Here is a 24,283-nt window from a genome sequence, read left to right as displayed (position 1 = left end):
TCGATAATGGGGCCATTTACTTAAAGCCATTTCATGTACTTTAGATGGAGTAATTGCGTGGCATGTCTGAGACTCTGGGTTCAACCCCTAGACATGCACTGAGAGGAGAATCAAACAAAATCTGGGAAATTGGGAAACCTCACTTGTTAGCCTTTTGGCACTCACGTGCCAGTCCTTGTAGGTGAGGTGGGGAAACACTAGGTCTTACATGTTTGTAATTTCAGGCCTTAAATCTGAAGACAGGAAGGGTGCGCTTACCAATTACAAAAATGTGAACGTAATGTTTTAGGATCTTTTTCTGAATTGTGGTAGTTGATGCTGTCCATACAGCTATATTTGAAAACACTGAGTTCCTTTGAAAATCTTTATATTATACATTTAGACACTGTTTTAGTGAGAGTTAGCTCTAGTTCATGTTCTAATCATTCTCATAGAGTTGTAACGTCAGCCTTTGAAAATTCTGTGCACCTGTCTTCATGTTAGGAGAACACCTTAGCTGTACTGCTTTATTTCACCACATTAAAGCGGAGAAATGGCCAGTTTACCCCTAAGACATGAGGGTGGGGCAGGGCGTGGGCCTTTAGTGACTGGAGCAGCCACTGGGGAACCGCTGTGGTAAGTCCAGTGCCTGCTGTAGAATGAACCCTGCCAGTCCCCAGGCCCAGTACCTTCCTTAGCCAATGCCCCAGAGAGGGAACTGGAGGGTTCAGGTCCAAATCTGGAACATTTGTGACTGAGCCATAGGTCTGCAGTGTCAAAACTAGGGAGGCTGGGTGTTTGATAAAAACACCATCTTCCTGAACTGCCCTTTAACCTCAGCTCGGAGAAACAGTTTAACTCCTCACCTGTGTGCTTGTGTTCCAGGTGTGGTGTCTCTTGTAGCTGTCCACCCATCCACAGTGAACACACTCGGAAAGCAGCTTTTGCCAAAAACCTTTGGACAGTCCAATGTCAATATCACACAGCAAGTGGTAAGTGGAAAGACTCATGGTTGCCGCTTCCTACGGGATGGGCTAGATGCAGGCAGTGTTGCTGTGGCCGCGGTTTCCTGAGCAGTGGAGGTTGCTTTTCCGAGGAGTGACTCCTTTCTCAAGGGTGCATTCTGATTCCTGAAAGTGTGTGCTGCTTTCTGTTGTACAAACTGCGTTCATTCAGTCTTAGTGTCTTCAGTGTGCCCCTATGTCGGGGAGTATATGAAGCTTCTATACACACGGCAGTAACCATGGTATAGGTGGGCTGACCAAGGCCTGGGCAAGCTTTCTGCTCCATGACGTTGTTTGCCTGAGCTCTCAGCCTAGAGAGTTTGCTGTGTGTTATGCCAAGTTCTGTGGCCTTCGGTAGCCACTGTGTCTCCTAGCTGCGAAGGGATGGAGGAAGGGTGTGGTTATGTGGCTATGGCCACAGGAAGGGACCAGCACCGTCCCCTCCTTCATTGAGTAATGCATCGAAGATGAGGTGCCCCATAGGGCCGTGCAGACTTACCTATAGCTGGAGCGTCATTGTATTTTTGCACAGACCCAACAGTGGACAGATTCCTGTCTTTCATCAAAGCACCTACCTTCTTCATGGCTCTGGATTTTCGCCCTGGCCCCTAGGTGTTCTGGCTTCTCCTTCGTGACATGCACGCCTCTCTCCTTGCCCATGGGCTGCTTTCTCTCAGTGTCTCACCCACCAAACGCTATCTTCTGGAGAGGGCTAACACCCTCCCTGGTGGGAATAAGGGGCTTGGTGCTTCCCTCAGGTAATCCTGGGGCCTTAGGACTCTGTAACTTAACATTTTTTAAAGTGTATTTATTTACTTATTTGTGTTCTGTTTTGTGTGTATTAGCTGAGCACATGTGTAGGTCAGAGGACAACTTGCAGAAGTTATTTCTTTTTCCCCACCCTGTGGGTTCTGGGGACTGGACTCAGGTCATCAGGCTTGGTGACAAGTGCCTTTATCAACTGATCTATTTCACTAACCCTCCACAGCTTTCCCCAGGTGTCCCCAGCTGTCCCTCTGCTCTCTGGGTTTCCACAGGCATCACCAGGTGTTCCCGGATGTCCCTCAGCCCCAGAGAGTTTTCTAGGCAGCTGTTGTTGGGCAGCTGTACAGCGTAGTCAGCCTTTCTACGGAGAGCAGTCACACGTGGGTGTTCCTGTCATTCCATGCTTCAGTTTTACTTGGAATGTGCCCGTATTTACACTCACTGGTGTCCTTCTTCAGTGATTCCGAGTGTTTGTTATTTTTGTTTTTAATTTTTTTACATCTAAAATTATTCTATGAGTATTTTGGCTACATTGTATATGTGTACCACTTGTGTTTGGTGCCATTGGGGTTCAGAAGAGAATATCATATCTCCTGGAACTAGAGTTAGCTTGTGAGCCACCATGTGGGTGCTGAGAATCAAACTTGGGTCCTTGGCATGAGTAACACTTGGCCCTTAACCACTGAGCCATCTTCCAAGCCCATCGTTGTTTTTGTTTTGTTTGAGGTGAGATCTCATTATGTAACCACTGGCTGGCTTGGAGATCATTTTGTGTAGCCCAGGCTGGTGTCATGTTCCTGGAGCTTTATCTTCTTCTGCCTCTTCCTCCTTTGTGCCTGGATGAAGGGTGTGTGCCACCACACTTGGCAAGCATTGGGGTTGTAAGTGCCATGGATGTGGGGAGAGCCCTAGGTTTTAAGGACGCTGCAACCCTGTGGTATGGATCTGGGTTCTTGTTCTTCTCGGCAATGAGAAGAAAATGTTCTTCCTACTGTGAGCAATGCCCGGAGAGTTTGAGCAAGTTGTCTTTGCAAAATTTGTGTACCACTAGGTGGGGAGGAAGTTAATATGAGGTTATTTAAACTTTATTGATCTTAAAGTCAACATCTGATTGGAATTGAACTTTGTTGGAGGAGTGCAGTGATTGCTGTTTTATGCTTTGCAATATAGTACTGTGTCAGGGCTCACACGCTGTAGGTAGGTGGATGTTTGTTCTTTGGTAATGCTGGGGATTGAACCTAGACCTCATGTGTTTTAAAGTAAGCAGCATATTGCTGAGCTGCATCCTCAGCCTGACATGTTCCAAATGACCCTTACACTGTTTTATATGTCAAAGGTTTAGAGACGTAGCTGGGTTGACTCTAAAGTAGGAGATGGCATTTAACCTTATGTGCATGTGAAGTGTAACCAGGGCAGGTGCTGTGTCTCTTGCCCACTAGGGGCTAGCTGCTCTGGGCCCAGGCCCCTCCTCCTCTTTGTTCTCGTTCTCTCTCTCTCTCTCTCTCTCTCTCTCTCTCTCTCTCTCTCTCCTTTTTTCTCTTTTGCTCTCTCTCTCTCTCTCTCTCTCTCTCTCTCTCCTTTTTTCTCTTTTGTTTTTTTTTTTTTGACAGGGTTTCTCTCTGTAGCTTTGGAGCCTATTCTGGAACTAGCTCTTGTAGACCAATATGGCCTTGAACTCACAGAGATCCGCCTGCTTCTGCCTCCTGTGTGCTGGGATTAAAGGTGCGTGTGCGCCACCATTGCCATGCTGCACACACTTGTATGCAGATGTGAAACGTGTGCACATCAAGGGGAGTCCTTGCTCCCAGTGTCAGGGTGCAGATAAAATAATGGGACTCACTTCCTTCCCAAATGACTGTGCTCCCTGGGGCTTTATCTGCAGGCCTTTATCTTGCCATACCAGCAGGGAGTTGCTACTTTACAACCGGTTTTCTTCTGTTTCTTTTAAGGCCTGGGCATCTGGCTCTCCTCTTGCTTTTGCCTCTTTCCTCATCCCACTTTCTGACATTTCCTTGGTTTGCTTCCCATTTTCTCTCTTGCCTCCATGGCCTCCCACTGCTGCAGTTGAACTTGTTTCTGATGACTCTGATCCCAGCAGTGTGTGCACATGTGCAGAGAGCATGGGCGCACAGGGCTGAGCATTTGCCAAGCATTCTGTCATGAAGGTGGAGCATAAACTTATGGAGGCTGGAACATGTGCATGCCAAAGGTACATAGCTCCTCTTTGTGCACAGCCTGCCTTCTTTCTGTTGTCAGATCCACAGAGAAGATGTGTGTACCCGAGAGTTGGGGAGCTCACTGTGTGCTGTACCTGGTACATGCAGAGGGCCTCTGGGGAAGCATGTGTCTGTGTGTCCTGATGGACGTAGATCTCAGTGAGAAGTGAGGCTGTCTGTGGCAGGGGCACCCGACCCTCCTTGGCAAAGCAATTCAAGAAGTACTATGTGGAGGAGTTGAAGCTGGGAGCAAGTTTTCTTCAGACCCAGTCATTTGGCAACTTCCTTGTGGGCAGTGAGTAAGCCAGACACAAGTGCCCTCTTGCACAAGCACAGCTGCCAGATGCAGGCAGGTGACCCCAGGCTCCTCTGAGTCTTGCTGTGTATCTTCCTAGGGGTTGTTGTTCTTCCTGCTGCAGAGTAGACTGAAGTCCCTCACAGCCATGAGCTCCAGGACTCTGCACAGCTCTCATGCTCGTGTGGGATGTGTGAACGTGACCAGCAAGCACTACCTGTGGCAGCATGAAGTTCTTGTCGTCTGTGAGGATGGGGAGGGTCCCCTAGACCCACCTAAAAGAGCGAGCCAAGATGTACTTTCCTTCCTGTGTGCCCAATATTTCCAGCATGGTGACCTAGTGCTCCCAAAGTGAACCCACACCTTGATCAGGCAAAGGAGGGATATTTGGGATCAGCCCTTGTGGGGGTATCCTCATAGAATTTGGTCACTGAGGGGCTTTGTAGTTTGGGATTTACCAGAGGCTTTTATGACTTAGAGTTATGTATGTAGCAAGATTTCTGACATATTGAGACATTAGTTGTCTGTATAGGACAGTCTGTCTTCAGAAGAACAGGTTTGTTTGTTAACTGAGGGAACCAAAACAGCAGACCTTGTACCGAAAGACATCAGAGGGAGACATTGCTGAATCTTCAGTAGGGTGCTGTAAGAGTGGTTGGCACCTCAATCCTGTGGTAGAAATGGTTACCGTGACCCCCAAGAGCCATCACCCCTGAGCAGGTGGACTGTTGGCTGTGTGTGACCAAGGGAGCCATCTGTCCCTTTTGAATCCTGGGGTCCCTGAAAAACTGCAGAGAGTGACATAGACAGGACAGATAGCCAAGCACCAGTTCAGCCTGGACAGAGGCTGCTGCCACTTAGGAACTGGAGGAGGGACCTGCTGTCTGTCCAAGGTTTACAATTTTGTTTACTTTCATACTTTAGATGACGTTTTTATCTTTGTCTATCTCATTAGAAGTAAATAACCCAGAAATATGTTAATGTTCTGTCATTAAACCTAGCTATCAGTAAGTTGCCTGCTTGGTATGTGTATTACTCTCTGCTCTTGGCCATAGGAGACTTGCGTTGTCTACTCTAGAGTCTAACACTCTGGTCTTCTCTGTCTTCTTAAGCTTGCCCACCTTACTGAGGCTTCCTGGTGCTTTTGTTAAGTGGAAAGGTGTCTGAGCTCATGGGCATAGTTCTATGCAGAGCAGTTGTAGCCATAGTGGCCAGTACTTCCCATGCTGCTGCCATGGGACGTTTGCTTCTCTCTGCGGTCTTCTCGCCACAGCTGGTGAGGTGCTGCAGTGACTACCTACGTAAGCAGGTGACAGAAATGGCACTGCCATGATGTGGAGGGGAGGGGTCTGATTGTTCTGAATTCTCTTTTGACTGTAGGTGATTGGCACGCCTCAGAGACCTGCAGCATCAAACACTATTGTGGTAGGAAGCCCACACACTCCCAACACTCACTTTGTGTCTCAGAACCAGCCGTCTGACTCCTCACCTTGGTCTGCTGGGTGAGCACCCCCACCCTTAGGTGGCAACTACCTAGAATGTTCCCTCTTTCCTCTGGCCATGGTCACATGGTCTGTAGTGGGCGTGCCTGAATACACAGAGTTCAAAGCTCTCATCTCATCCCTGTCTGGGCTAGATGGCAAGGTGCAAGCCTAGCTCGTGCCAGCGACGATTTGGGGGGATTTGGAGCTCTGGGCCACAAAGAAGAGAACACTATCCTCTACTCTGACACAACCACTTTGAAACTTGTCACTGTTCAGGCTGGGAATAAGCGTGTAGATTTTACCTGCTACCGCAGGGCTTGACTTCTATGTCCCACTTCAGGACTCTCCTGTGGATGGTCCCTCAGGACTGCACTGCCACTGCGATAGTAGCAGATGTGGAAGTGAATGGTTGTCTTTAAAGGTTACCACTGTGTCCCTTCTTAAAAACACACACCTGTGAAGCCATGTCTCTGTTGCTTTAATTTAAAATCGCCTGTGCCCAAAACTCCGGAGGAGCTTGGTGACTGCTCCTGGTGTGGTTTAGTGAAGGTGACACATCTGGTGTGCACCTGACTGCACGCTCACATCTGGTGTGCTCCTGACTGCACGCTCACATCAGGGTTTCCTCTTGTTAGCACGTGCCCGTCAGTCTAAGCACTTGCCTTAGGTCTTGGTAGCCTGATGAAATTAGCCCTGAAAATTCCTAAGTTTACACTAAAATGTGCCGTGATCTGATGCCAGCAGACGTCTTTAGAACAGTGGTGCCTAGTGTGTGGTCCGGATCAGACCCATGCTGATGTCTGCCCTTCGGATGTCTGTCCATCTTCCCTGACATTTAAAGGCACAGGTGTGTGAACTGGCCTTGTATATGTTCTTTTCTGACCTGAGAAACACTGATCCTTACCAATGTCCTTGCTGTGTTAGGGCGGAGTCCCTGCCGCCTGTGGTGGGGCTGTGGGAACAATGGGCCTCTGGGGGCTCTGCAGCCTTGGGCCTTTTATCTGCAAGTGTCATGATTCACATTGGCTCCTATGACTACTAATAGTGTCTATTTTTCTGGTGTTTGAAAGGAAGCGGAACAGGAAAGGTGAGAAGAATGGCAAGGGCCTACGGCATTTCTCTATGAAGGTGTGTGAGAAGGTGCAGAGGAAAGGGACCACCTCCTACAATGAGGTGGCTGATGAGCTGGTTGCAGAGTTCAGCGCTGCTGACAACCACATCCTACCAAATGAATCCGTAAGTATTTTGGAAGTACATGGGCTTGGGTTGCTCAGCCTTTCAAGCTGAAGCAGTGGTAGGTGGATGCTGAGAATTCCCGGTTCGGTATAAGAAGTAACCTGGGCCATCTGTAAGACCAGTGTCACAGAGGATGATCAGGAGTTTCCCCTTGGGACATGCATGTGGTCTGAACCTCAAATGTTAATTTCCAAGCCATCAGGTCACCAAGAAGACTGCCACTTTGCCTTCTAGGCTTATGACCAGAAGAACATCCGGCGGCGTGTCTACGATGCCTTAAACGTGCTGATGGCCATGAACATCATCTCCAAGGAGAAGAAGGAGATCAAGTGGATCGGCCTACCCACCAACTCAGCTCAGGAGTGCCAGAACCTAGAGGTGCACAGCCTAATAAAATAGGTGTTCTTTGTCCTTGGTCACTTGAGGGCCATGTCAGGTGGCTGAGTTGATGTCATGGGAGTCCCTTTGTGTTTATTAGCCTCTGTTGCCAGGCAGTTTTTACATATAGCTGTGGGGCAGGGAGCTTCGTTCCCGATCCTTATTTATGAGTTTTTTTGTTGTCGTTGTGTGTGTACACAAATACATAACCCTCCAACTCTGAGAAAGGATCAAGTGTAATGTTGAAGCTGCAGGGACACTGGCCTTCAGTTTCACTGTGGCTGATGCCATTGTTGAGCTAGTGCCTGTGGCCGGACGGGTGCAGTTTGTCAGTCTGCATGCTAATGGGCAACCCTGCCTCACTGTTCTGTCTGCAGGTAGAGAGGCAGCGGAGGCTGGAGAGGATCAAGCAGAAGCAGTCCCAGCTCCAGGAGCTCATCTTGCAGGTAGTGGCCCATCTGAGCACCCACCTTCCCTCTGGAAGCAGGCTGTTGGCCACACAGGTCTTGTTCCCAGATAGACTAACCGAGCAAGTGTGTATAAGCACTCCTAGGCATGCCATGGACTCTGTAGATGTCGGTTTTGACAGCTCCTGGGCAGGGAAAGCATTGTGGTTGAGGCTGTATGTTCATGTGAAGTAGCCCTGGGATTGTGGGGACTTGGCCATCTAGTGAAGATGGTGTGTGCAGGGCTTATGGCAGGGCAGGCTGGACCTTCCAGGAGACTGATGATACTGATCGTGGGGGTCATTGGTCACCAGCCTGGAAGGACCGTAGGTATCCACAGCACATAGTAATTAGAGTTGGAGATCCCAACATGAGTCTAGCCCCTCACAAGGCGGCGGGTGCCGCCACCTCCTCCTCTTCCTCCTTCTCCTCTCCCTCCTCCTCCTCCTCCTCCCTTCCCCCCCTTCTTCCCTTTCTTCTTTCTTCTTCTTCATTTTTTGAGACAGTTTATTTGTGTAACCTTGGCTGTCCTGGAACTCATTCTGTAGACCAGGTTTGAACTCAGAGATTTCCCTGCCTCTGCCTCTTGAGTGCTGGGATTAAAGGTGTCACCGCCACTGCCTGGCTTCACAAGGCATCTTAACTACCTAAAATAGGATGTGACTGGATGAAGGAGTGGTGTTCAGGACCTAGTGCTTGGTGACATAGCTCTTCCCTGTGTGGGGGCCAATTTCAGGGATTCTCTTCCCAGAGGAAAAAGGAGGCTGGGTAGGTAGTGGCCCAACCACTCCCCATTTTCTGCCCTTACTTGCCAAGGTTGAATTTTTTACTGCCTGTAGCCTGATTCTCCATATGGGGATCAGGGCCTCTGCCTATGAAGTTGCACTTCTCTTTATAGCCGCGTTTTCACTGGAGGGAGGGAGGAGTGGGGGTGGCAGGTTTAGAGTCTTGGGTGCATGCATGGGGTCACTTGAGGCACTGGACCACTGGCTCTGGGTTATCCCTGCAGGACTGCAGAGAGAGGTCCTTTGTGCTCTGCCAGGAGAACTGTTAGCTTAGGACTCAGTGTCCTTGAGCAGGTCATTCTACCCACCCATGTGGGCAGTGTCAGTGTGACTGCCTTGCCTGTGCCCCTTGTCCCCTATAGACTTTCAGCAGATGTCAGGACTGCTAAAGCTGATCTCTCACCACTCACTGTCTGCAGGAAGGACAGTGACTGTGGTACTGGTATTGACATCTGCCCGGGGCCCTGTTGGTCTTTTTCAGCAAATTGCCTTCAAGAACTTGGTGCAGAGGAACCGCCAAGCCGAGCAGCAAGCCCGCAGGCCACCTCCTCCCAACTCTGTCATCCACTTGCCCTTCATCATTGTGAACACCAGTAGGAAGACTGTCATTGACTGCAGCATCTCCAATGACAAGTTCGTCCTCAATGGGTCCTCCAAGTGTAGTCCTCTTAAGGAACAAACTCTGGGATACATTGATAACAGCCTTAAGGCTGCTTAGTTACAGTATTTGTGGTCTCTAGTGGTCCTTATGACCCAGCAGCAAGAATGTGTGTGCAGTCAGCGTTGTGTCCCACCCAGTGATGTGCAGTCAGTGTTGTGTCCCACCCAGTGATGTGCAGTCAGCGTTGTGTCCCTACCCAGTGATGTGCAGTCAGCGTTGTGTCCCTACCCAGTGATGTGCAGTCAGCGTTGTGTCCCTACCCAGTGATGTGCAGTCAGCGTTGTGTCCCTACCCAGTGATGTGCAGTCAGCGTTGTGTCCCACCCAGTGATGTGCAGTCAGCGTTGTGTCCCTACCCAGTGATGTGCAGTCAGCATTGTGTCCCTACCCAGTGATGTGCAGTCAGCGTTGTGTCCCTACCCAGTGATGTGCAGTCAGCGTTGTGTCCCTACCCAGTGATGTGCAGTCAGCGTTGTGTCCCACCCAGTGATGTGCAGTCAGTGTTGTGTCCCACCCAGTGATGTGCAGTCAGCATTGTGTCCCTACCCAGTGATGTGCAGTCAGCGTTGTGTCCCTACCCGGATATATACAGTCAGCATTGTGTCCAGGCTCAGTGCCATGCCTAGAGCAAGACAGCAGTTTGCAGACTTACGCAATGGTTTGCCTTTCATTCTTAAGTTCAAACTTTTTTGGAAGAAACTTAGTTACAGGATCTGGGATGGAGGAAGTGGAAGGTGGTGGGGAGGAACTGCTACCTGTCCCCACCTACAGTACTGTCCATCTCTTGGTGGCCCCTAATTCTCACAGTACCTTTTTCCCACAGATTTGAGTATCTGTTTAACTTCGACAACACGTTTGAAATCCATGACGATATTGAGGTGCTCAAGCGCATGGGCATGGCATGCGGGCTGGAATCGGGGAACTGTTCTGCTGAAGACCTCAAGGTGGCGAGAAGTTTGGTACCAAAAGCTCTAGAACCATATGTGACAGGTCAGTTGTGCCCTGTGACTGGCCATGATGTGACCTGCTACATCCCTAGTACCTGGCTGAACATCGGTCCCTTTGGTGTGGCACCTGCTGGACACGTGGTTGTTAGGTTCTGCGAGTGGCATTTGTGGTTTTCATGATGACATGTTATGGAGTGAGAATTGTCTCCTGAGGGAGGATGGAGGTAATGGGCCTGACGCACTCCTAAGGCTGTCAGTTGGTCTTTATAACCAGCAGCAAAAATGGCCTTGTGAGCTACTGGTGTTCCCTCAGTCAGGATAGCATGGAGTAGGGCTGTCCATTCCCTGGCTTTTAGTGACTTTGCTGAGCTCAAGTCATGACACCACTGTGATACCCTAGTGATAATTCATTTAAAAAAAAAGGTCGTGTTCAACAGTCAAAAATGTTTGGTGTGAATTTGCTTTCTGAGATTGTTGTCAGGGACTCCTTGTGTGCCAAGAACTCTGTCCCAGATCACATGAACATCTGTCCTGTCCTGTCTGAGGCATGGGGACATTAGCTCCTGCCTGCACTCAGCCTTCCTGCAGCATGCAGGTTTGACACCTGGCCTGGGCCCTGCCTTCTCATCCTGCTCCTGTAGGGGATGCTGTGTACTTGTGCTGTTCTGTTTCTGCCCTCGGGTGCTTCTGGCACACAGAGCTGCACTGGGAGTCCCTCCTGAGGGGAGCATGCTGCTCTTGTCCTGCCTGCCTGGGAACCAGCCGCCCTGGTTCATATTACAGAGGGTGTGGAAAACAACCAGCCAGGGAGTTCGAGGGTCTCCCCAAGCTGTGGCTGTCATGCAGCCTTGCTTCTTTCTTGCACATTGGGTCTCAGGAGTTTCTCTTTGTTAGAGATGGTCTTACTGTGTAGCTCTGGCTGGTCCAGAACTCAAGAGAGTTTCCTCCCAAGTGCAGGGGTTAAAGGCAGGTGCCACCACTCCTGGCTTCCCAGTTTTACTTCCATTTGCTTCTCTCTCTTTTTAGAAATGGCTCAGGGATCCATTGGTGGAGTATTCGTCACAACAACAGGTTCTACGTCCAATGGCACAAGGCTTTCTGCCAGGTGACAACTGGGGGTGGGGCTTATCCCTGCAGAATGCCCCCCATGGATATATGGATTTATGTGGTTGTTTTGTTGTTGATTTTGTTGTTGTTGTTGTTTTTTAGTATTTGGTAGTAAGGTGGGGGCAGACTTACAAACCTATGCATGTCCTGCTGTCCTTGGCAGGGAAAGTGTCAAAGGTTTGGTTTTCTTTGGGGGTTTGTTTTTTGTGGGGAGGGGATTTGAGACAGGGTCTCTATGTAGTCCTGGCTGTCCTGGAACTTGCTTTGTAGACCAGGCCTCAAACTCGGAAATTCACCTGTTTCTGCCTTCTGAGTACTGAAATTAAAGGCGTGTGCCGCCACCACCTAACCGGTATTTTGTTTTGTTTTGTTTTTAATAGTTTTGGGTTTTTTTTTTTAAATGCCTATTTTCTTAAAAATGTATCTGATGGCCGGGCGGTGGTGGCGCACGCCTTTAATCCCAGCACTCGGGAGGCAGAGGCAGGCGGATCTCTGTGAGTTCGAGACCAGCCTGGTCTACAAGAGCTAGTTCCAGGACAGGCTCTAAAGCCACAGAGAAACCCTGTCTCGAAAAACCAAAAAAAAAAAAAAAAATGTATCTGATGGTACAGTATGTATACAATTTTATTTCCTGTTTCTGTATGCTATATTTATAAACACTTTTGTTTTATTATTTGCGTGTTTGTGTGTATGAAGTATGCGGGCATGTATGTATGGAATCAATTCTCTCCCACCTTTTCATGGTTCCAAGGGTCAAACTTTTGTCTCCAGGCTTGTGTGGCAAGTGCTTTTGGCCCCAGTTTTTAAAAATCTGCTATTGTGTGTATGTGAGTGTTGGCATACACGTCATGGTACTTGTGTAGAAGTCAGAGGACAACTTTAAGGAGTTGTTACTCCTTTCATTGTGGGATCCTGGAACCAAGCTCAGTTCGCCTGGTTTGCATAGCAAGCACTGTTACCTTACGGTAACACCTTCCCAGCTCCTTTCCTTCCTGTGAGACAGTTTCACTGTATAGCCAGGCCCGGCATTAACCTTAACATCCTGTTGCCTCACTCTCCCCAGAGCTGGAATTACAGCTCTCCATACCATACCTGGTCAAAACCTACTGTTGGTTTCTGGGTTTGTTTTTTCTTTTTAAAAAGTATTTTACTTACATTCATACATGCATGCAATGAATGCATTCTGATCAAATCCACCCCTAATTCCTCCCCACCACTTTCCCCTGTTCTCCCTCTCTTTCCTCCTGACTTCATATCCTTGCATATGATCATTTGCCCTCTCCCCCTCTCTCCCTCACACTCACTAAGTCTGTTTAGTGTTACCAGTATGCATGTGCGTGGGTGTGGGATCATCTGCCGGGCATGGGTGGCCCTTAGGGCCCACATCCCTGAACAAAACTGACTCTTCTTCCAGCGGCTTTCAACTGGCAACAGCTCCTCTGCTTTCCTGGGGTGGTAGTGTTTTGTTTTTTGTGTGTATGCATGTGTGTATAGGTACATGTGCACATGGAGGATACCTTCTTTTATTGCTTATTTTTTAAAACTCTCACTGAACCCAGAGCTCACAGATTGGTTAAACTGGTTGAGCGAGCTCCAGACGTCTGCCTTTCTCTACCTTCTGGCCCCCTAGTTTTAGGGTTACTGCTGAGTATGGCTTTTTTTTTGAAATATTATTTAAATTTGTATGGTGTGTGAGTGTTTTTTGCACACACGTTTGCACACCACATACATGCCAGGTACCTGTGGAGGCCATAAGAGGATGATAGGAACCCTGGAACTGGAGTTGCGGACAGTTGTGAGGTGCAATATGGGTACTAGAAACTGAATGCAGGTCTTTTGTAAGAGTGGCCAGTGCTCTTAACCTCTGAGCCGTCTCTGTAACGTCACAAGCCTGACTTTACATGGGTTTTAGAGATCTCAATTCAAATCCTCATGTGACAGACAGCCCAACACTTTGCGTTTTATTGCATTATTATGTGATATTTTACTCTTGACTTATTGGGGAGCTTGACACCCAGCTCCCAAGTAAATCGTGTATGAAGGCCTACTACTTATGAATGCCCAATTTTAGCTTGGCTTGTTTCTTGCCAGCTTTTCTTAAATTATCCGACTATCTTTAGCCTCTGGGCTTTTATCTTTCTCTATTTCTGTATACCTTTCTTTCTTCGTGGCTAGCTGTGTAGCTAAGTGTCTAGCCCCTGGTGTCCTCCTCTCCTTGTTCTCTGGCTCTTTCTTTTTGTTCACAGTTCTCCTGTTTATACGCTCTGCCTGCTAGCCTTCCCTATCCTTGCTCCTGCCTTGCTATTAGCCATTCATTGTTGGAGGAGGCCACTAGTTAGTTCCTGACTTCTTAGCCCCGAAATAATCACACAGAAACTGTATAATTTAAATCACTGCTTGGCCCATTAGTTCCCATTAGTTCTTATTGGCTAACTCTTACATATTAATTTAACCCATCTCCATTAATCTGTGTATTGCCACGTGGCTGTGGCTTGCCAACTAAAGTTCTGGCATCTGTCTCTAGCAGGGTACATGGCTTTTCTCTGATTCTGCCTCCTTTCTCCCAGCATTCCGCTTAGTTTTCCCTGCCTAGCTCTGTTCCCCTATAGCTCTGCTATAGGCCCAAAGCAGTTTCTTTATTCATTAATGGTAATCCCAGCATACAGAGGGGAATTCCACATCAGTTCATCCCTTTATTAGGACCATCAGGTGTTTTAGACAGGCACAGAAACACAGCTTCACAGAGTTAAACAAATGCAGCGTAAACAAAAGTCACACACCTGAAAATAATATTCCCCAACATTGCCTCTCTTTATTTTCTGTGTTATTGGAGGACCTTCACTGTTTAAATAAACATATCAGCCATCATCTGGCCTAGCAATTTCAGAAGGTGAGTGGTGTACTTAGAGATAGCCTTAAGATGGCCTTTGTAGAGAAATTGAACAAGAAAATAATGAGTATTGCTTATTATGTTGTAGATACAGTCTAGGTTATGGTTGAATGTTAATAAGATATAAATTTAATTATAGAATTGTTTGAAGTTAATAGCCGTAGGTGTTGGTGGAGTCAGTTGAGGCCATAGTGTGAGTGAACACCCTCATGTTATTCCAAGGGTTGTTGGGGTGACAGCGTGAGTGACATTTGTGCTTGAGGTTTCCTGTGTGGTGATGCTGCCTGGTGTGTGTGTGTGTGAGAGAGAGAGAGAGAGAGAGAGAGAGAGAGAGAGAGAGAGAGAGAGAGAGAGAGAGAGAGAGAGAGAGAGAGAGAGAGATTAGGGATTGAGTGTATGTGAGAGACAGAGATAGGTAAATATTCGGGAATGAACCCTGTGCTTTACAAAGGTAATTGTTCCTTGTTTGGTGTTTGCACTATACTATTACATGTTTAAAGCGGATGGGCCAAGGAAGCCCAAGCAGAGTGAGCTCATTACAGGTTAGGGTTCTGATATTGCAGGTGGCCAAAAATTTCCTTTTCTGCCTTGTAATTTAAAAAAGAAAGAAAGGAAAAAGCCCACCACCTCTTAGGTTCATACCCAGCCCTTCCTGGATGGACAGATGGACCGGAGGGCTGCTCCCCACTGACGGTCTGTCTTTGCAGTGACTTGAGCAATGGTGCAGATGGGGTGCTGGCCACAAGCTCCAGTGGGTCTCAGTACAGCGGCTCCAGGGTGGAGACCCCTGTTTCCTACGTTGGGGAGGATGATGATGACGACGATGACTTTAATGAGAACGACGAGGAGGATTGATGACTCAGCCTGTAGACCCCTTCTTCAAATTCAGCTTCAGGAAAAAATTACTAGAGAAGAAGACTTCAAGTGGGACTTTTTGTTCTTTTTGGCCTGCTTCCAAGAAGATATCCATGAGTTGTTGGGTTAGCTGTGCACCTCCAGGAAGGACCGTGCCCGCCATGGTGTGAGCCGCGTTGCAGATGTTTTGAAGCCAGCGTGCTGATGCAGAGCCTGTATTTACTTTTAGATTTTGTGTTTTTGCGCTTTCTCTTTCTCTTTCTTATTTTGTTTGAAGTTTATTTTGCCCCTCAACAGTTGTTGCTGGGTTTGCTGAGGAAACTGCGCTGCACCCACACCAGTGACAATAATACATGCGACACTGCCTGGGCATCCAGCACCCGGGTGGTGCATGCCCAGACCAGGATGAGTTTTCCTTCCATTTGTTAAATCATGCGGTGTCCAAAGAACCAAGCCAGTAGCAAAGCTCTAGTTTTTAAACATTAAGCGCCATACGTCTTATTATGACTTTATTTTCCCTTAAATTATATCGACTGTTGTAATTCCATCAAGTTTGTACGCTTTTTTTTCTATTGCAACAACAAATTGCAAAGTAGTTTTTCTTGTTTGTTTGTTTTTGTTTTGTTTGGAAGAAGTTTACTGCCACGCTGGTGCAGCTATGGAAATTGTCTAGAAAGTTTGCTTATGGTAAATTTGCCTGATTTCTTACAGGCTACGTTTGGAAACTTTTTATTATATAGTTGTTTACATACTTATAAGTCTATCATTTAAAGACGTGTACTGAAACAAATGTTGTATTTGTTTCATGAGCATCTTCCTGTAATCTATTATAAAGTTGAAATTAAACATAGAGAATGTTTTAACAGTTTTTTAACTCAAAATTTGTCAATCATTTTTAATAGTTCTTTTTTTATAAAAAGAAAAAGGAATTTAAGGACAGGCAATAGTCTCTTAAAATTTATTCACAAAAACTCGTTAACTGCACAGTTGCTCTTAGCTGCCTGTTCTAAAATGATAGTCTTTTTATTGAAACACAAATAAACTTTTCTGTAATATTTTATGGAATATAAAGAGACTTTAATTGTTTGACTTGTTTAACTCGGCACTGTTAGTTTTATTAATAAAATGTGCATGGGCATTTTAAACAGGCTCTGTGTTTGTGTGACTCAGGACTGTACTCTAAAATTACTCTGGACTGTCGTAAGTGGATGGCTTGGATACCAGCTCAGCAGCAGCGCCCTGGTGTCTCATGGCCTCATAGTCCCTCCAGTGCCAGGCATGGCTGGGTCAGGAGGTAGGAAAGGAGATAAAACAGGAATTGGGTCATGAGTACCTTCTCTGGGTGCCCAAGTACAGAGGTTCAGTCTTTGACCTTTTCCTCTATCCTGAAAGTTAGGGCACACTTTGTAGGTATGACTTTCAAAAATACTCTTAAGACTGAGTGTTCTGGAGAGGAGGAATGGGTATACCAGCAGTCTCGTCATGCCTAGACAAGTGCACTGTTAGAATCTGCCAGGCACAACTACTTAGGGACTGTTTGAAATAGGTACAGACAAGAGGTTCTTGACACTGGAGCTTCACTATGGCTTTAAACTCTTCTACCCTTTGGCTGACTAGATTTAAAAGTTGGTACCTTGTGGGGGGGGGGGCTAGCCTGTTTGGATGCTCACCTTCCTAGACCTGGATGGAGGCGGGGAGGACCTTGGACTTCCCACAGGGCAGGGAACCCTTACTGTTCTTACTGGAGGGGGAGGGAAAGGGGAGGGGAAGGGAAATGGGAGGCGGGGAGGAGGTGGAAATTTTTTAATTAAAAATAAATAAGAAAAAAAAGTTGGTACCTTTTTTTCTACCCCTCCCCTTTTCTCCTCTTGGATTCCAGACACTGAAGACTCAGACATTAAAAAGCAACCTTCTGTTTGGTAAGTTGACTGGGCATGCCCAGGGAAAGATGCACAGAGTTGACTTGAAAAGGCCTGTGGGTGGCATTTCTGGTTGATCCACCCCGAATACAGATAACCCACACCCGAAAGTTCAGAGCAGCAAACCTTGGAAATAGAATTTACTTTCTGGACATTGTGAACAGATTTAATTGTCTTGTCTTCAACAGAAAGAGGACACAAGGAAAACGAAAATGGTGGTACACTTCCAGGAAGTGGTAGATCAGACACTGTGCCCGAGAGGCTAGAAAGAAATCCTGGGCAGAATTGGACTGAAATAATTCAGTAGGTAACATCAGAAGTAGAATTGGCAAACTTGATTTCCTAGTCTGAGGGAACAGGAGAAAAAATGTTAAAGACAGAAGGAACACAGCTCTGACAGGAAGAGAATATGTGAAGAACTATATGTGACTGAACTCTTTAAGCTGTGAAAGGCCACCTAATGAAGCACCCAAGAAACACGTTCCAAGTAAACTGAGGCTGTGTTCTCGTGGACGCGTTTTCCAGATGTTGAAAGCACTGCGGTGGTTTGGTGGCATACGCTTATAGGGAGTTGCTCTGTCAGGAGATGTGACTTTGTTAGTGGCAGTCTGTCAGTGTTTGAGGTTTCCTATGCTCAGGATACTGCCCACTGTCTCAGACCATTCCCTGCTGCCTGCAGGATGGAGGACTCTCAGCAACTTTCCCAGCACCATGTCTGCCTGCACACCTCCATGATGATAATGGACTAAATCTCTGAAACTAAGCTCCCCCAAAGAAATGTTTTCCTTATGAATTGCCGTGATCATGGTGTCTCTTCACAGCAATAAAAACTCTAAGACAAGCAGCAAGAGGAAACTCACTCGTTACATGTGTGCATTCCTCAGTAACATCCAGAGGTTTGCCATCTGTGAGACCGCGAGGCAGTAGGCTGACACGTTGAGAATGCTGGAAAGAGCAAAAGGACATCCATCAGGAGTTCTCTCAGCCCATGAAGCACTTGCTGTGTAAGCCAGGCGACCTGAGATCAGTCTCTGGAATCCATGTAGAGAACATGAGTCGTCCTCTGACCACGTGTGCTCCATCACATGCACATAAACAATAATAAATTGTAAAGATTTTTTTTCAGGATTTGATTTTCAGTTTCATGTCCTGTCACTGGACAGGCTATAGAGTAAGACCCTGCTTCAACTTGGACTCTCTTCCCTAAGTCCCCTACCTCCCCTAGACAGTTTCTCTGTACTTTTGGAGCCTGTTCTAGAACTTCCTCAGAAGACCAGGCTGGCCTTGAACTCAGAGATCTGCCTGTCTCTGCCTCCCAAGTGCTGAGATTAAAGGTGTGTGCCACCACCGCCAGACAAGAATTTTCTTCTTTTTTTTTTTTTTTAAAGAATTATTTATTGGGTGTGCAGTGTTCTGCCTGCATGTATACCTGCAGGCCAGAAGAGGGCACTAAATCTCATAAGACAGTTGTGAGCCACCACGTGGTTGCTGAGAATTGAACTCAGGACCTCTGTAAGAGTAGCCAGTGCTCTTAACCACTGAGCCATTTCTCCAGCCCAAGCATTTTCTTAAAGGGGAGAAATGAAATCATTCTTAAATGGAAGCTGAGAAAATTGATCCTCGCTGTACCTGCCCTGTGGTCATTGCCCAAGAGAGTCCATCAGGTAAGCTGAAGAGTACTAAACAGTGACCAGAAACCAAAATGAAGGACACAGTGTAAACATGGGAACAACAAAACATTGCTAGCATTGCAACTGCTGACTCCATGTTCTTTCATAACTTAAGAGATGAATGCATTGAAAAAATAGCTCCTGTGCACACTATAAAATTGAGACCAACAACTAAACCTACATGGTCATCTCTGATGTGGAAAAAGCATTTTACAAAATTCAGTAACCTTTTCGATAGTCAGCAAATATTGAAAGAAACGGATGTAAGGTCATGAATGAATGGCCACTGAGCGTGATGCGCAGGGTAAGGTACAGATTAGAACGTGGTGAGGGGCTACTATTAATTCTCAACATAGTCCTAGAAATTCTGTCCAGGGAAGTCAGGGTAAAAAAAAATGAAAAACATCTCCATTTGTGGATGATATAATCTTACGTATCAGAAATCCAAAGGAATCCACTAAAATACTTTTAGGACTAATACAGATGCAAGAAGGCACCTTAATTTTGTATAGCTCTCAGGGTTCAAAAGGAACCAAACCCATAGAACAAACATACTGCAAAAACGGATTTACTAGATTGATTTATACAACATGGACTGGGTAATCCCCAACGGTGGCTACTCACCTGCCAGAGTGCTAAGAACCCAGTAGCTGCTTAGTTCCCAAGGCTGAATGCATCAGCAACCCCCCTCTGGAGCTGGAGGTGTGGAGGATTGCTGGAGAAAGGCTGAGGAGGTTGGGTTCTGCTGTCAGTAAAGGATGATACAGTGTGGACGCACTCACAGTAGGAAAATCATAGCACTGCTCTTTCCTCTGACATCTATAACTGGGCTGCCACATATAGGGGAAGGGCCTCCCCATACAGTTCATCTTAGAAATACGCTCACAGATCTGCTTAGTTGACCCCCAGATCCGTTCAAGTTGATAAGCAAGATTAGCCATCAAACTGCGACCAAAATAACAGAATAACACAAAGGTAGATTATTTTGGCTTGGCTTCAGAGATTTGAATCCATAATTCTAGGTTCCATTGATCTTGGGGCCTTAGTAAAGAGTATCGTGGCAGACACTGTGTGGAGCAGGAGGCTACCTACCTAATGACTGATAGGAAGTTAGCGCATAGGTGGGGTTGGGGATCAGCTGTAACATTCAAAGGATGCTCCCAGTGACCTACTTCTCTAGCTAGACTCCACCTCCAAGCGTTATCACCTTTCCAAATAGTCTTCACAGCTGCAGACTAAACACTCAATCCAGAGACCTGAGGAGGACATTTCACATTCAGATAGGCAAAGTGACAGGAACATCTGAAAAGGACATGAAAATAAATTTACACTGGTACAATAAAGAATAAAATTCTTCTTAACTGACTTAGCCAAGGCAATGAAAGATTTGGTGAACTCTATAAAACAGGGAAATTTCAGGAAACAAATGAAAACATTCCATGTAGTGTAGAAGACAATGCTGTGAGAACATCCCTCGGGGATCCCTACCCAAATTCTAATAGCGGGGTTTGCAGAGTAGGAAGACCCACCCAAATTCAAGGCACTCTGATTTGCAAAACCATCTTGAAAGTGAATAAAACTGAGCCCTCAGACTTCCTAATTTCAGACTCTACTGCTAGAGTCATCAAACACTGGTATGGGCAGGAAGCCAAACGGACTACAGGACTAGCAAAGCAAGTAAAACCACACGTTTGATCAAGTGTTTTTGGGCTGTCTAGTTGGGGAAAGCAGAGACTTTTTCAACAAATGGTGTTGGGAGAACTGAGTACCTGCATGCAAGTGAGTGAAGGATTGGCGGAATGCCGTCTAAAAAGCCAAAAGGGGACTCTGGCTGCTCTGGCTGCTCTTGCAGAGGACCCAGATTTGATTCCCAGCACCCACGTGGTAACTCACAACCATCTGTAACTACAGTTCCTGCAAATCTCGTGCCTTCTGATTTCTACATGGTACACAGGCATACATGCAGTCCAAACACCCACACATAAAGTAAGTTTTTTTTTTATTTTTAAAAAGAAGCTAAGGTGGACCTAAATGTGAGATCTAAAAGTATGAAACTCAAGAAAACAAGGCAAAACCTTGCAGTGTTGGATTTGGCAATAATTTCTTTATGACACCAAAGATATCAGATGAAAAGCAACACTGTGCGCGTGCGTTGGAACAGAAGTGCTCACCCACGGGTATTAGTTCCTTCTTCTCATCTGTGTGATAAAACACTTAACAAAGATCTACCTAAAGAAGAAAGGGCTAATGTCTGCTCATGGCGTGTGAGGGCTGCAGTTCACCATGGTGGGGAAGGCATGGCAGCAGGAACACCGGACAGCCGCCCTCACCACATCTGCAATCAGGAAGCAGAGAAATGAATGCTTGTCCTCAGCCCGTTTTCTCCTTTTACGTAGATCTGGATGCCAGTCCATGGGATGACGTCATTCACATTTGGGGTGAATCTTCTCTGTCCGGCTAAACTTTTCTGGAAACAGCTTACAGATACCCCAGAGTGTTTCTGTAGTGATTCTAAGTCTCCTCTAGGTGACAGATTAATCATCACACCACAGGATGAAAAAGATATGTGTAAACCCTGTGAGAGAAGTCGTATATGAAATGGAGAGAACCCTTAAAACGGAACAGTAGCCAGCAGAGCGCTTGGTGGAGAATGGGCAAGGCTGTGGTTCAGTGCCTCTCTGTGAAGATCGGCAGTGGTCTGAAAGGTGCTTGACAGCAACAAGAATTGAGAAATAGGAATTAGAACCATAAAGAGATGCCACATCACTTTGAGGGTGAAGACCTGTGACGCAGAAAATAAAGCTCTAAATGCCAAGTCGCTACGGCTTGGATCTGAAATGGCCATCACAGCTTCTGTCTGGGGTGTGGTTTTTGCTTCTTTTTTGTTGTCGTTTTAAGACATAGTCCCCAGTATCCCAGACTGACCTTAAATTTGCTACATAGCTGAAGATGGGCATTAACTTCTGTTCTTTCTGCCTTCGACTCCTAGTGCTAGGTTTACAAGCATATGTCACCATACCGGGTTTATATATGCTGAGTTCTAACCCAGGGCTTTGTACGAGCTAGGTAGGTGCTACCAACTGAGCCCTGTTTCCAGCCCAAGGCCCATATAGGCTAGCCCTTAGTGTGACACTTTGGGAAGCTGGGGGATTTTAAGAGGTGAGGCCTAGTGGGAAGACTTCAGTCCTTTTGGGGGACCTGCCCTCAAGAGGAATCCTGGAATTTGAGATTTAAAAAAAAAAAATTCTGTCTCCTGGCCATAATGTGAGAAGATTCATTCACTATGTATCGCCATGATATTGTGCCTCTTCTAGACACTTACTAGGCAATAGGTCAATCTGGTCAACCTGAAGGCCACAACTGAGCCCAAATCAACCTTTGTTTTCTACTAAATGGCTTATCTCAGACATTCGCTTTAGCAACAGAAAGCTGAACAACTGGTGTATGCTGGTTAGGAGGCAGGAAGTTGAATTCCTGCTGATGGATATGAGAAATGCAGTCACCGTGGAAAACACGAGGTCTGTACCTTAAAGAATTAATAACAGGAGTTTGCTGTATGTGGAGAACCTTGAGTGCTCATCCCGGAGACACATTGTGCACTTAGGATCACAGCACCATTGATCACCAATAGCAAAAAGGTACAAACAACCCAAGTGCCCACCAATAAAGGACATAAAGGACAAGATGTGGATGATACCCACTAAAATTTTAAAACTTTAGTCTTGATTGAGAAGGGAATTCTGACACATGATGAAACCTGTGAGTATCATCAGCCAGTAAGAAAAAATACTGTATGGTTGTAACTGGATGCTTTTCTCTACCTCACATGGTCCCTTTGGACTGGTTTCTCTTCTGCCCACTGGTCCCTACAGCCACCTATTAAATAATCATTCAGAGGCTTAATATTAATTATAATTGTTTGGCTGATGTCTCAGGCTTCTTACTGACTAGCTCTACATATAAATTAACCCATTTCTAGTAATCTGTGTATCGCCATGTGCCCGGTGGCTTGCCAGTCATGCTCTGGCAGTCTCTAGAGGCTGTTGACATCTCATTGACTCCGCCCTCTTTCTCCTCATAGTTCTGTTTGGATTTCCCACCTCGCTATATTCTGCCCTGCTATAGGCCAAAGCAGATTCTTTATTAACCGATAGTAATAAAACATATTCGCAGCATACAGAGGGGCATCCAATATCATATGGTCCCGCTCATATGAGGCCCCAAAGTTAGACTCAAGGAGACAGAAGGTGGAGTGGTTGTCAAGGCTTGGGGTGGGTAGTAAGTGCTTGGTGGATGCAGTGAGTGTGTAGGGAGATGAGGAACACTGTGGGTAGATGGGCACAATGGGTGTGAAGCTGTGTGTGCAAGCAGATGTCCCCGAGCTGCCCTAAAAGTGTCAAGTTGCAAATTTTATGGTAGGTAGGAAGGAAAGACTGCCAGGCATGAAAGGGTATGCTATATAGTTTATGTCAGCTTGATACAAGCTAGAGTTTTGAGAGGTGGGAATCCCAACTGAGAAAATGTCTCCATAAGATCCAAGGCACACTTGTAGGGTATTTTCTTAATTAGTGACTGATGTAGGAGAGTCCACCATTGTGGGTGGGTCATCCCTAGGTTCTACAAGAAACCAGGCTCAGGGCTGGCGAGATGGCTCAGTGGTTAAGAGCACTGCCTGCTCTTCCGAAGGTCCTGAGTTCAATTCCCAGCAACCACATGGTGGCTCACAACCATCTGTAATGAGATCTGGTGCCCTCTTCTGGCCTGCAGGCATATATGCAGACAGAATATTGTATACTTAATAAGTAAATAAATATTTAAAAAAGAAACCAGGCTGAGCAAGCCAGTAAGCAGCATCCTTCCATGGCCTCTGCATCAGCTCCTGTCTCTAGGTTGCTGCCCTGCTTGAGTTCCTGTCCTGACATCCTTCAGTGATGGACTACAGTGTGGGAAGTGTAAGCTAAAAAAACCCTTTTTCTTCACCAAGTTGCTTTGGTCATGGTGTTTCTTCATAGCGATAGTAATCATAGCTAATACAAGTTGGTCCCAGGAGTGGGGTGTTGTGACAGACCTGACTTGTTTTGGGGAGGATTATGGAAGGACTTTGGAACTTTAGGCTAGAGAAGCCACTGAGTGTTGAGAACTCAGCGAGCTGTTCTGTAGGAGCGTGGAAGGTAGGAATATTGAGGGCAGTGTAGACAATGGAGGGCCTGGCTTGTGAAGGTTCAGAGGGAAACAAGGACTCTCCCAGGACTTCTGAATTAAGAATCTGTGGTTCTAGTTAGCTGGGGCTGAGAAATCAGCTGTGATTAACAAGAGACCAGAAACAATTGAGTAAAACCCGTGCTTTACTGGGACAATAGATGTTGGTCAGCTGAAGCTGAGTGATTATTGATGAGTAAGATGAGACCTTCACCACTAAGGTGAAATCTGGGAAGTGTTTCCTCAGTCCACACACAGAAGCTGTGTTCCAAAGTTGGTCAAGGATGTACCTTATGCTGGTGGCTGAATTTGGTAGTATAGGGATCTCCCAGGTGTTGCTGGTTTTGAAGTGATGATGGGGTCATGAAAAGCAGCTGTACTGTGAGAATCCCGGATAGGGCACTGGAGACGGTGTGACTTCCATAATAGTTGAAGCCCCAGAATTGAA

At 46.5% G+C, this 24,283-nt stretch overlaps 1 protein-coding gene across 8 annotated transcripts in view; it reads left to right on the top strand.

Annotated features, from left to right (window-relative positions):
- Tfdp1 (transcription factor Dp-1) overlaps nt 1–16,192 on the top strand; it is a 43,698-nt gene extending 27,506 nt beyond the window's left edge. For 5 of the 8 annotated variants that reach the window (XM_038325077.1, XM_038325078.1, XM_038325082.1 and 2 more), the window contains 9 exons: nt 865–971; nt 5,640–5,761; nt 6,814–6,979; nt 7,214–7,357; nt 7,735–7,803; nt 9,070–9,221; nt 10,072–10,238; nt 11,222–11,300; nt 14,900–16,192. In XM_038325077.1, coding sequence (XP_038181005.1) covers nt 865–971; nt 5,640–5,761; nt 6,814–6,979; nt 7,214–7,357; nt 7,735–7,803; nt 9,070–9,221; nt 10,072–10,238; nt 11,222–11,300; nt 14,900–15,047 — 1,154 coding nt within the window. In that variant the 3' untranslated portion in view covers nt 15,048–16,192. Of the gene's footprint in view, nt 1–864; nt 972–5,639; nt 5,762–6,487; nt 6,591–6,813; nt 6,980–7,213; nt 7,358–7,734; nt 7,804–9,069; nt 9,222–10,071; nt 10,239–11,221; nt 11,301–14,899 lie in introns of those variants that run through there. The other 3 variants (XM_038325084.1, XM_038325083.1, XM_038325085.2) reach the window with 2 other exon arrangements.
- The last annotated feature ends 8,091 nt before the right edge of the window (nt 16,193–24,283 follow it).

This window comes from Arvicola amphibius, chromosome 4, assembly GCF_903992535.2.
Source record: "Arvicola amphibius chromosome 4, mArvAmp1.2, whole genome shotgun sequence".
Lineage (NCBI taxonomy): Eukaryota > Metazoa > Chordata > Mammalia > Rodentia > Cricetidae > Arvicola > Arvicola amphibius.
Note: the sequence above shows the minus strand (reverse complement) of the source record. Positions and strands in the feature narration are given on the sequence as shown.